This window comes from Carcharhinus amblyrhynchos, chromosome 19 (genome assembly GCF_965287045.1).
Source record: "Carcharhinus amblyrhynchos chromosome 19, sCarAmb.v2.hapA, whole genome shotgun sequence".
Classification (NCBI taxonomy): domain Eukaryota; kingdom Metazoa; phylum Chordata; class Chondrichthyes; order Carcharhiniformes; family Carcharhinidae; genus Carcharhinus; species Carcharhinus amblyrhynchos.
Genome location: NC_137342.1, coordinates 10,038,591 through 10,054,871, shown reverse-complemented (window position 1 = coordinate 10,054,871; position 16,281 = coordinate 10,038,591). Strand labels below are relative to the sequence as shown.

The 16,281-nt window shown below is 45.3% G+C and overlaps 1 protein-coding gene across 4 annotated transcripts in view; it reads left to right on the top strand.

The window, feature by feature from the left end:
• LOC145355302 (phosphatidylinositol 3-kinase C2 domain-containing subunit gamma-like) overlaps window positions 1–16,281 on the top strand; it is a 232,168-nt gene that overhangs the window by 46,481 nt on the left and 169,406 nt on the right. For all 4 annotated transcript variants that reach the window (XM_080207240.1, XM_080207237.1, XM_080207238.1 and 1 more), the window contains one exon: window positions 9,452–9,569. In XM_080207240.1, coding sequence (XP_080063366.1) covers window positions 9,452–9,569 — 118 coding nt within the window. The remainder of the gene's footprint in view (window positions 1–9,451; window positions 9,570–16,281) is intronic.

Genomic DNA, 16,281 nt, shown 5'->3' with positions numbered 1-16,281 from the left:
TAGAATTTCTATTCTCCCTCCTCATGTCGGGTCTCTCAACGTACCATTGGTGAAAGTTAGCTTGAGTGATGTCTTTTGAGTAACGGATTGTGCACAATTTGATCAGAAATGGAAAAGAACATTTGGAATGAGAGTTTTGTACAACCAAACTTAGAATTAGAGAAGAATAAAACTCCGGTGTGGATGTGGCCTGCATTAAGTTATGACAGGAGAAATAAAATCAGAACAGGCCGAAAATATGGATGGGGGGAGGGTTGGGGGGAGAGTATTATTCTCCGACCTCACCATACCTGACACGGATTGGGCTGATTGCAGAGACTGGAGTACAGGTCTAAAACTCAGTTTTGCGTCCAGCGCCAAACAGTTTGCAGTCTTCCCAGCTCCCTTCTAATGGCGAGGGCCAAATCGTGCATGGGGTGAGAATCACTGCCGCTCTCCATCAGCTGATACCTCACGCGATGGCCATACCATGGGCTCCGAGGCCATTGAAGTCTCCGGATGGTCAGGGGTAGGGCCGGCAGTGCCCAAAGGACACCCTGGCAGTAATTACCAGGCACTCTGGCAGTGTGCCAGGGCAGCGCCAAGGGTGTAGGGCCTGAGTGGGGTCTCTGTTTGGACTCCACTCAGGCTCCTCTGGGGTGTCTCATCGGCTATTGCGATGGGGGTGCATTTCAGGGGTCATGTGGGGGAGGCATCAAGAGAGCCCTAATGCCCATGATGTCTGTGGCCTATGCCAGAGAGGAGGTGGGGAAACATGCCACTGATGGGGTGGGGGGGGGGGGGGGGGGTGGGGTCCTGTTGTCCATGGGGGGCAGGTGGAGGGGGGGGATTGGGGCACCTTGCAAAACGGTAACTGAGAGCTCTGAGGCCCCCTCTCCCACCACCTCAACCCCAGTACCATGACTAAACTCTCCAAAAAAGTGATTGAGTGTGGAAGGATTGCCACGCAGAGTGCATCCGAGAGATTGACGTGGATCACTCCATGATTCTCACCATTAGCCAGTTTTTGGGAGCATTCTGCCCATGGATTTTTATGTTGTTGATAGATGAAGTTCAATGTTTTTATTGATCCTGCAATTTGACATTCCTCTAGTTGGCAGCTCAGCAGAGTGGCAGAATTTCCCCTGAGACAGCCTGCCTGCTAAATGAAACGGTTTGCGACCAGTTAGCATTCTGTCAGTAACCATGGCAAGAGAAGCTTGTATTTCTGTAGCGGCTTCCGCAACCTCGGGACACCTCCAAGTGTATGACAGCCAATGGAATACTGTTAAATTGTGGTAACTATTTGGCCAATTTGCACTCAGCTAGCTCCCACAAACAGTGACAAAGTGAATAATCAGATCATCTGTTCCATGGAATAATTTATGCCTTCTTAAGAGGACCTTGGTTTCAAGGCTTATCTGAAAGGCAGGACCCCCCAACAATGCTGCAGTCCCTCAGTACTCAGCGCACATAGGAATCCTTGAATTCCCTTCCTGACAGCACCGTGGGTGTTCCCAGACCACACGGACAGCAGCAGTTCAAGAAGTCTGCTTCCCACCACCTTCTCAAGGGTAATTAGTGATGTGCAATAAATGCTGGTCTAGCCAGAGATGCCCACATCACGTAAGTTAATTTTTTTAAATGGGAGGCTGCGTCCAAATTTGGGTCACAGCCTACCCCCTCTCTACAGTGTTATGGTTCAGATCAGAAACTCTAAAGTGTTTCATGGAGCCCACCTGGATTGTAAGTTTTGCATTTTGAATTTGACTAGGATAAGCATGATATGTTTCACTGCAAGTGTGTTTCAAGTGACCCACTAGGGAGCTTTTATCAAACAAAGTTTATTTAAGAATATAGTTAACATGTATAGTAAGAAAATTAACAAGAACTTTTATTAATTATGAACAAGGAGCAAAACAATCACTATAATGTTTAATTCTTAATGAATAGCTCTAATGCGTTTCAATTAAAACCAAATCCCACAGACAACAAAAATCTTATTCACAGATTGAACACAGCAAAGTCTACTGCTCACGTGATAATGGAAATTGAGTCCTTTGGTTGAAATCTGCAGTTGTCTGCATTCACTCCAATGAATATTTGAAGACAAGGCAGCTTCCCAAAGCATCAGAGAGATTCTGGTCCAATCCCCAACCACAGCAGATTTTCACCCTTCAGGAAAATAAGATTTTGTTTTCAGCTAACCAACAGAATTTTCAAAACAACAGGAGAGAGGGAAAACACTTCTTTTTAGCTTGATGTCCCTTCTAAAACTAAAACCTCACCCACAGCTCCAAACTGAAACTGTAAAATCAATCTTTGTCACCTGATCTGCCCACAGCCTTTTTTCCTTCCTCCCAGCGATGACATTGCCTTAGGCTGTGAGCATGATGTCTTTTTAAATCTGTTAAAGGTACACTATCAAGTCTGCACCATGCACAATTCCACCCAGGCCCTATCCCTGTAACCCCACATATTTTACCTGGCTAATTCTCCCTGACATTTAGCGTGGCTAATCCACCTAATCGGCACAACTTTGGACTATGGGAGGAAACCAGAGCACCCAGAGGAAACCCACAGGGAGAATGTGCAAACTCCACACCAACAGTGACCCAATCTGGGCATTGAATCGGGTCCCTGGCACCGTGAGGTAGCAGTGCTAACCACTGTGACACCTTGCCACTCCCAAGTTAAAGTTCTGTTTTGATCACATAGTGGCCTGTGAGGAATCAGGGAGATTCCAGACAAAAGTAGAAGATTCACACCATCCCTTAGCTCCAGATTTCATAGATTTCAGAGAAAAGGTAGGATCCTCAGGATGTCATGTCCTTTGGGTGGCCAATCATCAACCTGAGACGATGGTAAAGGACCGGTTCCCATCTTTTGGCATTGTGCTTCTTTAAGGTTTCAGGACAGCCGCTCTGAGCCTGCTATTTGTCCTGTTTTGGACTCATGTTTACTCTCTGACTTTTCTTGCTTGGTCCCAAGCTAATAATTTTAAAGACTAACGGTTAGAGAAGACAGGCATGATACTGCGGATGCTGGAATCAGAAACAATGCTGAAAAATCTCAGCAGCTCTGACAGCATCATCTGTGGAGAGAGAATAGAGCGAACGCTTCAAGTCTGGACGACCCTTCCTCAGAGTTCAGACAAAGGGTCATCCAGATTCGGAACATTGGCTCTATTCTCTCTCCATTGATGCTGTCAAACCGGCTGAGATTTTCCAGCATTTTCGGTTTCTGGTTAGTAAAGACATTTGATGCCTTGTGGCAATATATATTTGTGAGGCTGTAGTTACATTAATAAATTGTATTAGCAATTTCACATTTTGTTCTTTACATTAAAGACAGGATATGCTTATTTTACTGACAATTCTGTAGCAGTTGATAGTTTTAAGTTCAAATGATACCTAAGCACTCTTGTGAGGGCTAAATCATGTCATTTAAAAGTCACATATCAAAAATAGTTGTTTTACAATGAATCAAAGTACACAGGAGGTTATAACAATCTCTCCCAGCTGTTAATATCTGGTCTATATTTTGTTAACATAAAAGTAATACATAAAATACACATTCCACACAGATTGTGGGGGTGTATTCTTTCAGTTAATATTAACTGCCTCTATCTCTGTCATTCATCCATGTCTTAGCCACCCACATGCTGAATACTGCATCGTTCCACTCTCTATCCCAGACATATTGTATTCATGGACAACTCAGCTCCCTGATCCTATCCTGGATCAGGTCCGGCTCACCTACTGCTGATTTCCACTGATACCCATTACTTAATGCATTGACTTCACAAACTTTATCCGCATCTACAAATCTGTGTCCGCTCTTCCTCCTACTCCTGCAACCTCCTCTGTCACTGCAATCTGTTCACCTGATCTAATGGGTATGGTTTCCCAACCCCTCCCTTCCAGTCTGGCATCCTCAACAACCATAGCCCCATTTGGCTGAACTCTTTCCTTTGTGTGCTACAACTTGCTATAACTCTACCCCTCTCAAAGCCTGCCTCTTCCACGAATCTTCAAATGCAAATTGAAAAACAATAGGCAGCTGAGTCCAAGCCAGCAGAGTAACAGTGGATGAAGCTTAGACCAACAGAGTAACACTGAATGAAGCTTAGACCAACAAAGTAACGATGAGTGAAGCTTATAGCAACAGAATAACAGCGGATGAAGCTTAGACCAGCAGAGTAACAATGAGCGAAGATAAGACTAGCAGAGTAACACAGTGAAGGTAAGAGTAGCAGAGTCACAGTGAGCGAAGGTAAGACTAGCAGAGTAACGCCGCGAAGGTAGGACTAGCAGAGTAACACAGTGAAGGTAAGGCTAGCAGAGTAACACAGTGAAGATAAGGGTACCAGAGTAATGCAGTGAAGGTAAGACTAGCAGAGTAACGCCGCGAAGGTAGGACTAGCAGAGTAACACAGTGAAGGTAAGGCTAGCAGAGTAACACAGTGAAGATAAGGGTACCAGAGTAATGCAGTGAAGGTAAGACTAGCAGAGTAACGCCGCGAAGGTCGGACTAGCAGAGTAACACAGTGAAGGTAAGGCTAGCAGAGTAACACAGTGAAGATAAGGGTACCAGAGTAATGCAGTGAAGGTAAGACTAGCAGAGTAACGCGGTGAAGGTAAGACTAGCAGAGTAACACTGTGAAGATAAGACTAGCAGAGTAACGCGGTGAAGGTAAGACTAGCAGAGTAATGTGGTGAAGGTAAGACTAGCAGAGTAACACAGTGAAGGTAAGAGTAGCAGAGTAACGTGGTGAAGATGAGACTAGCAGAGTAACGCGGTGAAGGTAAGACTAGCAGAGTAACGCGGTGAAGATAAGACTAGCAGAGTAACGCGGTGAAGGTAAGACTAGCAGAGTAACACGGTGAAGGTAAGACTAGCAGAGTAACACTGTGAAGGTAAGACTAGCAGAGTAACACGGTGAAGGTAAGACTAGCAGAGTAACACTGTGAAGATAAGACTAGCAGAGTAACGCGGTGAAGATAAGACTAGCAGAGTAACGCGGTGAAGGTAAGACTAGCAGAGTAACGCGGTGAAGGTAAGACTAGCAGAGTAACGCGGTGAAGGTAAGACTAGCAGAGTAACGCGGTGAAGGTAAGACTAGCAGAGTAACGCGGTGAAGGTAAGACTAGCAGAGTAACGCGGTGAAGGTAAGACTAGCAGAGTAACACGGTGAAGGTAAGACTAGCAGAGTAACAGGATGTGAAATTTTTAGTTGAAGATAGAATCATCAAATGTTTACAGCATAGAAAGAGGTAATTTGACCCATCTACACCAGTTGAAAAACAAGTCACCCAGTCTAATCCCACTTTCCAGGATTTGGTCCAAAGCCCTGCAGGTTATGGCACTTCAGGTGCATATCCAGTCACCTTTCTAACAGATTGAGGGATTCTGTCTCTACTTCCCTTTCAGACAGTGTGATCCAGACCAATTTCTAGCTGAAAAATCTCCCCTCTAATCCTTTCACCAATCACTTCAAATTAGTACTTCCCAGTCACTGACCTCTGCTCGAGTAAACAGGCCCTCTCCATCCATTCAATCCAGACCCCTCATGATTTTGTACGTCACAACCAAATCTCTCCTCAATCTCCGGCGTTCCAAAAAGAACAACCTCGGACTATCCAAACCTTCCTCCCAGCAGCTAATAGATTATCAGGTTGTGGAATAAAGAACGGACGATCTGTGTTGAATGTATTTGCATTGCCGCTCGCTATCCCAGTTCAGTAAGTTGTGGAGGAACGCTTCATACAAAAAAACCACTGTAGAAACACAGAAATTACAAAACAATGTAACATCAAGATCAGTTTAGTTCACCTTCCATCATCTAATGTCACATAAAACAACAAGAATGAAGTTGTCAACTAATAATACATTTGTTTAAGTAAAATAAGAACTGCCTGTTACTCCAGTGTCTGACAGTAACTGCTGCATAATTTCTGGATAACTTCATGAATTTATGTTCCTTGAAACTTCACTGGCAGGAACACAGAGCAAGAAATTTCAGGCAAATTTCCAATGTGCATCCTATTACAATGATGATTCATGCCTAGGATATAATTTTGTTAGGTGAAGACATTAAAAGGTAGATATTATGGATGTATTTATTGAGGTAAGGTGCAGAAGAACCACAGAAGTAGGCTTCTGAGCTTGAACACTGGGGCATCCTTTATTATCAGTATGCACTGTCCCCCAGTCAGGACCTCGACTGCTTAACCAGTTTCCACCCTGGAGGGAGCTAGCCCCATCTCGGGGATTCAAGTTTCAGTTTATTTATTAAGTAGGCTTACATTAACACTGCAATGAAGTTACTTTTGAAAATCTCCGAGTCACCACACTCCAGCTCCTGTTCAGGTAAACCAAGGCTGAATTTAGCATGGTCAATGCTCCTAATCAGCACATCTTTCAGACTGTGGGAGGAAACCGGAGCACCCAAAGGAACCCACGCAGACACAGACAGTGGCCCAAGCCGGGAATCGAACCCGGGTCCCTCGCGCTGTGAGGCAGTAGCGCTAACCACTGTGCCCCCCACAGTAAGCTTCCATTACAGCAATGTGGGTCACGTGTCCCACACCCTTAAAAGGACAGGGCGCATCCCAGACCCTTATCATACATACATAACAGCAGGTAAATGGGTTTGAGGTGTCGATCAGCAATGATCCAACTGAATAGTAGAACAAGCTCAATGGCTGAAACCTGCTTGAAGTGAAAATTCTGACATTGGAACATGTGTTACTGTTTTGTGTGTTTTCCTTCATGAAGATCTATAAAGACAGTCAACTGAAATAAATAGATATTTTGTGCAGTGGTTAGCCCAGCTGCCTCACAGTGTCAAGGACCCGGGTTCGATTCCTGGCTTGGGTCACAGTCTGTGCGGAGTCTGCACGTTCTCCCTGTGTCTGCATGGGTTTCCTCCGGGTGCTCCAGTTTCCTTCCACAGTCCAATGATGTGCAGGTTAGGTTGATTGGCCATGCTAAATTGCCCTGAGTGTTAGGGTGACTAACAGGGTAAATATGTGGGGTTACGGGAATAGGGCCTGGGTGGGATTATTGTTGGTGGAGTCTCGATGGGCTAAATGACCTCTTCCTGCACTGTAGGGATTCTATGAAATACCTGGAGCTACAGGGATAGAGCCTGGGTGGGATTATTGTTGGTGCAGGCTCAATGAGCTGAATGGCTTTCTTCCGCATTGTAAGGGTTCTATGATTCTATAATTCACATCATAGGACAACTTCTCTATCCGGGAACCAATCTAGCGAACCCTTGCTGTAATGCCTCCTACTCATGTCTTTTCTTCCTTCAATATGGAGACTAATACCGCACGCAGGTCTGGTCTGCAGAAGCAAGACTTCTCTATTCTTGTACTCCAATCATTGCAATGACGTATCATTTGCTTTCCTGATTGATTACTGTACGTGCGTACCAACTTTGTGTCCCTTTTATTGTTCACTCCCAAACATCAACATTTACAAATTTTGCATCCTTTGGAAAATGTTCTGTCTTTCTACTCTTACAACCAAGGTGAATAACCTCACACTTTCCCCATGTAATATTCCACAGCCTCACAGCACCAGGGACCTGGTTTCAATTCCTGGCTTGGGTCACTGTCTGTGTGGAGTTTGCACGTTCTCCCCATGTCTGTGTGGGTTTCCTCCAGGTGCTCCAGTTTCCCCTCATTGTCTGAATGGCAGGCTGTTCAGGTGCATTGACCCAAACAGGAGCCAGAGTGTGGTAACTAGGGGAATTTCACAGTAACTTCATTGCAGTGTTAATGTAAGCCTTACTTGTGACTAATAAATAAACTTTATCTGCCTTCTTGTTATCCATTCACATAACCTATCTGTAACATTTTGCAGCCTCTTTGATGTCCTCCCCAATTTCCCTCCTCCATTCATTTTGTTTCATTGGCAAACTTTGATACAAGACTCTGACTCTTTGTCTAAGTCATTAATACAGATTGTAAATAGCTGAAGCTCTAGTACTGAACATTGCAGCGTTCCGCTATTCACAACCTGCCAACTTGGAAATGCCCCATCTACCTGTACCCTCCACATCCTGACCATTTATCAATCCTCTACCTCTCTTAATACCAACTCCATGAGCCTCTGTTAACATTCTGTGTGGCATCTTTGAAAATTGGGGAGGGGAGTGGAAAATCTCACATTTTCACTGGGCAAGATCAGCAATGGGAGTGGAAAATCTCACATGAAGTCCCAATCGCATTTCACTGCGGCGTAACAGTGTGACAGGATTGTCCCAATCCCTGCTAGTGAGGTAATGCAATTCCCAACATTCAACACTGGGAATATAATTTCCAGATATTTACACTGAATTATCAGCTTTTAGTTATCCCCCTTCCTCCCACCCCCAAGCTTAATCAGAGCCTGCCCTGCCAGCATGACATTGTGGCATCAGCCCTTCTATGTTTCATGCACTTTGCCCCAGATGACATGTGGAGAAAGCTGCCAGTGGTGCCGATGACTTTAATGCCACTTTTCCTGCCCACTATCACTCTTGGCCGATATTCGGGAAAATTCTGCCCCACATATACTACATCTACTGGCCTCCCTTAATCTACCCTGTCGGATTCATCCTCAAAACAACTCCAATAAGTTTGTCAAAACAGGATTTCCCATTTCATAAAACCTGCTAATTTTACCCAATCATATTACGTTTTTCTAAGGACATTGTTAAGATTTCCTTAACAATTAATTGAACAGGGCAAATTTAAGAAGCTTGCGGGACAAGGGCAAAATACACAGGATTAGATTCCATGGCTCCAGATGAAGAGTTAACATTGGCATAGGCCTAATGGGCAAAATAGCCGCTGATACGTTTCCAAACTATTTACTCCTTTTAAGAATTTAAGCAAACTGTTGCTTTATCTCAATATCTCAAATTCTCCAGAAGCACCTCTTTAATAACTGTCAGCTTGTCTTCACCATCAATGATGGATGGCATGGTGGCACAGTGGTTAGCATTGCTACCTGACAGCGCCAGGAACCCAGGTTCAATTCCGTGCTGGGGTGTGTGGAGCGTGCCCATTCTCCCCGTGTCTGTGTGGGTTTCCTCCGGGTGCTCTGGGTTTCCCCCTACAATCCAAAGATGTGCTGGTTAGGTGGATTGGCCATGCTAAATTGCCATTTACCCTGCTAGATCCCCTTGCCACTAAGTATGTGGGTTAAGAGGATAGAGGCTGGGATTGTTGTCAGTGCAGACAAGATGAGCCGAATGGCCTCCATCTCCATTGTAGGGACTCAGTTTGGCAACTTAAAAAATTAAGAAGACAGGAATGTGCCGGTAGAAATTCCATCATAGTGGTAATTGTCATACGAGAAGCTGTAGGATGGGATTATTTTATATCAATGCAGAAGAGCATTGTCAGGAAGCAACAACAGGAACGATTTGTCCATGCTGACATATTCATCCAGTCTTGTCCCTTAACCTTCCCAGCTGGCTGCACTGTCGAGGAACTCATCCACACAATATTGCCTGATGAAGGGCAGAGTTTCGAAGAAAGCAGGAAGAATTATGTTTTAAAGCTCTGCGACGCGGAGGAGATTTTGCAGAAGTAAGTCCTTTGTGTACCAAATATTTGTTGCTGGCTTCTGAGATTGAAATGTATTTAAGTGAAAACAAGATTAATAGAGATGTATCCCTGCCATGTATAGGGAAACAATAGGACCTTTTAAGAACATGAGAAATAGGAGCAGGAGTAGGCCATCTAGCCCTTCGAGCCTGCCCCGCCATTCAATAAGATCATGGCTGATCTGAAGTGGATCAGTTCCACTTTCCCGCTTTCTCCCCATAACCCTTAATTCCCTTGTCTGCCAAAAACCTATCTACCCATGACTTAAATATATTCAGCGAGGCAGCCTCCACCACTTCAACGGGTAGAGAATTCCAGAGATTCACCACCCTTTGAGTGAAGAAGTTCCTCCTCAACTCTGTTCTAAACCGCCCCCCCTTTATCTTGAGGCTGTACCCTCTAGTCCTACTGTCCTTTCTGAGTGGGAAGAATCTCTCTACCTCTACCCTATCCATCCCTTTCATTATCTTATACGTCTCTATAAGATTCCACACCCCCCCATCCTTCTAAACTCCAACGAGTACAGACCCAGTCTATTTAGTCTCTCTTCATAGTCCAACCCCCTCATCTCCGGTATCAGCCCACTGAACCTCCTCTGCACTCCCTCCAAGGCCAAAATATCCTTGCGCAAATGCGGCGACCAAAACTGCACACAGTACTCCAGCTGCGGCCTCACCAGTACCCTGTACAGTTGCAGCAAGACCTCCCTGCTTTTATATTCAATCCCCCTCGCTATAAAGGCCAGCATTCCATTCGCCTACTTGATCACCTGCTATACCTGCAGACTGGGTTTTTGCGATTCATGCACAAGGACCCCCAGGTCCCTCTGCACCGTAGCATGCTGCAGCTTTTCTCCCTTTAAATAGTAACCCCTCCTACTATTATTTCTGCCAAAGTGGATAACTTCACACTTGCTAACATTATACTCCATCTGCCAGGTCCTCGCCCACTCGCTCAGCCTATCCAGATCCCTCTGCAGACTTTCCACACCCTCCGCACAATTTGCTTTTCCACTCATCTTTGTGTCATCAGCAAACTTCGTCACCCTACACTCAGCCCCCTCCTCCAGATCATCTATATAAATGGTAAATAGCTGACGCCCCAGCACCGATCCCTGCGGCACTCCACTAGTCACCAACTGCCAACCAGAATAGCACCCATTGATACCAACTCTCTGCCTCCTATTAGACAACCAATCCTCCATCCACGCTAACACCTTACCCCCAACTCCATGCCCCCTAACCTTCTGTAACAACCTTTTGTGAGGCACCTTATCAAATGCCTTTTGAAAATCGAGAAACACCACATCCACCGGTTCCCCTCTGTCTACCGCACTAGTCACATCCTCATAGAAATCCAATAAATTCGTCAAACACGACTTCCCCCTAACGAATCCATGCTGCGTCTGCTCTATCAAACCATTCCTTTTCAGGTGCCTCACTATTTCTTCTTTGATGATGGATTCAAGCATTTTACCAACTACAGACGTTAAACTAACCGGCCTGTAAATCTCTACCTTTTGTCTGCTACCTTTTTTAAACAGTGGCGTAACATTAGCCGTTTTCCAATCTTCCGGCAATTCCCCGGAATCCAGTGAATTTTGGTAAATAACCACTAAGGCATCCACTATCACCTCTGCCATTTCCTTGAGAACCCTGGGATGCATTCCATCCGGTCCTGGGGACTTGTCCACCATCAGTCCCGTTAGTCTATCAAGTACTACCTCTCTAGTGACAGTAATCGCATTTTAAAACTGAGGTCGATAAACTTTCTCTTCACAGCAGATTTAAAGTTTATTTATTATTGTGACAAGTAGGCTTACATTAACACTGCAATGAAGTTACTGTGAAAATTCCCAGGTCGCCTATTCAGGTACACTGAGGGAGAATTTAGCATGGCCAATGCACCTAACTAGCACATCTTTCAGACTATGGGAGGAAACCAGAGCACCCAGAGAAAACCCACGCAGACACGGGGAGAACGTGCAAACTCTGCACAAACAGTGACCCAAGCCAGGAATCTAATCCAAGTCCCTGGTGCTGTGAGGCAGCAGTGCTAACCACTGAGCCACCATGCCAATCCAGGTGAAGCAAAGATGGTGAAATTGAGATCATCCATGATTTAACTGAACGGTTTAAGGGGTTGAGTTGCTTAATTCTTTCTGCTCCTATACTCCCAAATTCAATCTTAATTCAATCTTAATTAGAACAAGGTCTATGTCGGGGATTAGACCTGTTTGGTGGGTTTGGACTGACCCTGAGAAAACCAAGATCTGTATCTTCAACTTTGTTTTACTCAAAGAGCATCTGGAAGAAGCTCCCTTTGCAAATGCAACCAGTATTTCATTGGCAGCTTAGCAAACTCCTAATTTAATTGCCAGTAAATGTAACTGAAAAGTGATTGTGTCAATCATAGAAAACAGGAGCAGGAGGAGGCCATTTGGCCCTTCGAGCTCACACTGCCATTCATTATGATCATGGCTGATCACCCAACTTAATAACCTGTTCCCGCTTACCCACCCCCCCCCCCAACCCCCCATATCCTTTGATTACTTTAATCCAACAGCTATATCAAACTCCTTCGTGAAAACATTTGGCTTTATTTGCTTTCTGTGGTAATGAATTCTACAGGCTCACCACTCACTGGGTGAAGAAATTTCTCCTCATAGAACATAGAACAGTACAGGCCCTTCGGCCCTCAATGCTGTGCTGAGCTATGTCCGAACCCAAGATCAAGCTAACCCACTCCTTATCATTCTGGTGTGTTCCATGTGCCTATCCGACAACCACTTGAAAGTTCCTAAAGTAACCGACTCCACTATCACAGCAGACAGTCCATTCCACACCCCAACCACTCTCTGAGTAAAGAATCTACCTCAGACATCCCTCCTATATCTCCCACCATGGACTTTATAACTATGCCCCCTAGTAACAGCTACATCCACCTGAGGAAATAGTCTCTGAAATAACTATTTCCTCGGGTGGATTTCTGAGCTACATCTCAGTCCTAAATGACTTAGTCCTTATCCCTAGACTGTGATCCCTGGTTCTGGACTCTCCCGCCATTGAACATCCTGCTGTATCTGCCCCATCTAGGGCTGTTAGAATTTTATAGATTTCTATGAGATCCCCTTCATTCTTTGAAACTCAAACATAACCCTAACTGACTCAATCTCTCCTTCATGCGTCAGTCCTGCCATCCCAGGAATCAGTCTGGTAAATCTTATGTGCACTTTATAGCAAGAATGTCCTTCTTCAGATAAGGAGACCAAATCTGCACACAATATTCCGGGTGTGGAATTCCAAGACCCTGTATAATTGTAACAGGACATCTCTGTTCCTGTACTCAAATCCTTTTGCTATGAAGGACTACATTGACTGCCTGCTGCACCCCCATGCTTATTTTTAGAGATTGGTGTACAAGAACACCCAAGTCTCGATTCACACTCCCCCAGCCATTCAGATAAAAAGCTGCTTTCCTGTTTCTGTTACCAATTTGGATAACCTCACATTTATCCACGTTATACTGCGTCTGCGTTTGCCCATTCATTCAACTTGTCCAAATCACACACGGGCATCTCTGCATCCTCCATGGAGCTCACCCTCCCAGCCATGGAGGCATGAAGATGAAGCTTGTAAATGCCATTGAAGTTCCCGAGGTTCAGAAACACCTCAGGTTGAATTTTAAGAGGTGGTGCATTGTTCACCACCCACCCCCCCCCCCCCCAACCCACTGCCACCCACCACCACCCTGGCATCAGAAGGCATGCCAGTGCCAAGCAGACCTCAGCTCCACAAGCCCGTCCAACATCAACAACAAGCTGCTGGTGGCCACAAACAGATGAGAGTTTGATGTCCCCACCTTCAGCAGCTCCGTCAGTCCCTGTAGCATCAGAAGTCAGCAGTAGGCTGGACTGTAACCAGCCTCATAAGGAAGACAGCACTGATCTGGAGATGGGTAAGTTGGGGCTTTATAGCTACAGAAGGATCAGGTATCTGAAGGAGTGAGGTGAGGAGCAAGGGGGACATGTTCTGCAGGTCAGGTAGAAAGGAACCAAGTCAAATGTGGAGGTGGGGAGTGAGGGGAGGGCCTGGGATGGTTGTTGTGCCCTTGGTGAGCACAGGGCATTTTCCCACCCCAAAGGACATACTTCCCTCTCGACCCTTCAACCAGTTAGGTGGAAAAAAAAACAACCCACCCACCAGCACATTCCAACCACATTATGGCAGGGCAGTGGAATATATGGTTCAATTTGCTTGTTAGCAAACTTATTTGCCCATTAATTATCTTCTTTAAAAAATGTAGGCAGACTGCCGACGTTAACATTCACCCACCTACTTTGTCGTGGGGGAGAGCTCAGGGGTTGTTAGAAAAGCAGTGGACTGCCCTTACCTCATCTGACCTACACATAACCCCAGACCCCCCAGCAATGTGGTTGACTCTTGGGCCATTTCAGAGGAAGGTTAACAAGCCACTCGGTTCAAGGCCAATTAGGAATGGGCAACAAAACGCTGGCCCAGCCAATGACCCCCACATCCCATTTAAAATAAAGCACCTTTCATGTTTTACGTGCCCCCTCATGCCAAAAACGCCACTGGCAGAGGGGTGTAAAATCCAGCCGCTTTTTTCTAATTGTCTCCCGCCACAAGTCCCATTCTGTCATAAGATGAGTAATCATAGAACTCTACAGTGCAGAAGGAGGCCACTCAGCCCATCAAGTTTACACCGACCACAATCCCATCCAGGCCCTATCCCTGTCACCCCACGCATTTACGCTAGGTAATCCCCCTGATACTAAGGGGCAACTTAGCATGGCCAATCCACTTAACACGCACATCTTTGGACTGTGGGAGGAAACTGGAGCACTTGGAGGAAACAGACGTGTGGAGAATGTGCAAACTCCACGCAGACAGTGACCCAAGCCGGGAATCGAATTCAGGTCCCTGGCTCTATGAGGCAGTAATGCTAACCACTGTGTCACTGTACTGTCCATCTCAGGAATAAATGAATATATGGCAGATTAGTTTGTCAAGGACTATGTTATCAGGCTTTTAGCGTTATCTCCTCCCCAGCCACTTAAAATTGACTTCAATTTCTTACAAGTCATTGCATTTTGTGCTTTTGGTAAGCTAGCCTTCCAGACACCGCTTACTCATTAATTCTCGTGATGTGGGCACCACTGGCAAGGGTAGCATTTATTGCCCATTGCTAGCTACCCTGCTCGAGCATTTTGCCCATGTTACTCAGGGACTGGAGTCACATATAGGCCAGATAACAAGTTTACCTGTTTGAAGGACATGAGTCAATCAGTTGGGCTGATTATTGCACTGTTTTACCTATTGCCTGCTGGTTCTTGTACAAGAACATGGTGGTCAGCAATTGTTGCAAATGTGGTGTCTGCCCCTTTAAGACAGGACAGCAGCAGTGGGTCACCTGACTTGAGGGGCCAATGGCCTCTGAGAATGAGTGACCACACCAGAGGGTGGAGTTCTCTCTTAGACAAGAGTCATTTAAAAGCCATGTAGTGGGAAGTAGAGAGTTATAACTTGTAACAAGTTCCTTATCTATTAACACCATTTGCTTCTATTATATCTTGTTGTTGGAGTGCTACAGGATAACAGCAGTAATAACAATAGCTCCAGCATTTTGTACAACAGGTTGCAATGCAGACTTTCTCTTGAGAGATCCTCTAACCTATAAGACAGCTGAGTGCTTCATTTTAATGTTAAATTTTTTTTTGCACTTAGATTTCCTTTTGCTTCTAAATTCCAAAAAAAACCTGACAATCTTTATTAAACCACTGAATGTATTGATGATGTAACTGTTGGTGTATTTGCATTTTGCCACAGAGAATTAGTCTGAACCTGATAAGCAGAAAGGCCTTTTCCCTGCTGCAATGATGCTAATCCGTGCAATGTATTTTGCATTAATTATCAATGGTAAGTTAGTTACTGAGATCTGGTGGGCAGCATGGTGGCACAGTGGTTAGCCCTGCTGCCTCACAGTGCCAGGGACCTGGGTTCAAACCCAGCCTTGGGAGTTTTCACATTCTCCCTGTGACTGCGTGGGTTTCCTCTGGGTGCTCCGGTTTCTCCCCAGAGTACGAAGATGTGCAGGTTAGATTGATGGGCTGTGCCAACTTGCCCCTTAGTGTCAGGGGAAATAACAGGATAAATGCTTGGGGTTATGGGCATACGGCCTGGGTGGGATTGTTGCTGGTACTGGACCAATGGGCAGAATGGCCTTGGGAGTTCGCACATTCTCCCTGTGACCGTGTGGGTTTCCTCCGGGTGCTCCGGTTTCTTCCCATAGTCCAAAGATGTGCAGGTTAGATTGATTGGCACTGCATTGTAGGGTTTCTATGTAAAGACCAAATTTGTGTTCATCGTTTCAGGAACATCGAATCACCGCAATGCAGAAGGAGGCCACTTAGCCCATTTTGTCTGCACCGACAACAATCCCACCCAGACCTTGTTCCTGTAGCCCCATGTATTTACCCTAGCCAGTCCCCCTGAAACTAAGGGAGCAATTTAGGATGGCCAATCTACCTAATCTGCACATATTTGGAGCCTTAGCCAGAAGGATCAATTTTGTTTTGTTTTAACCAAAGAGTGAGGCTCCCAATTTTCCAAGGTGGCATTGAATTTAAAAGCATGAATCCCTGCTCTTTCCCTCACCATTATAAGTTCCTTTT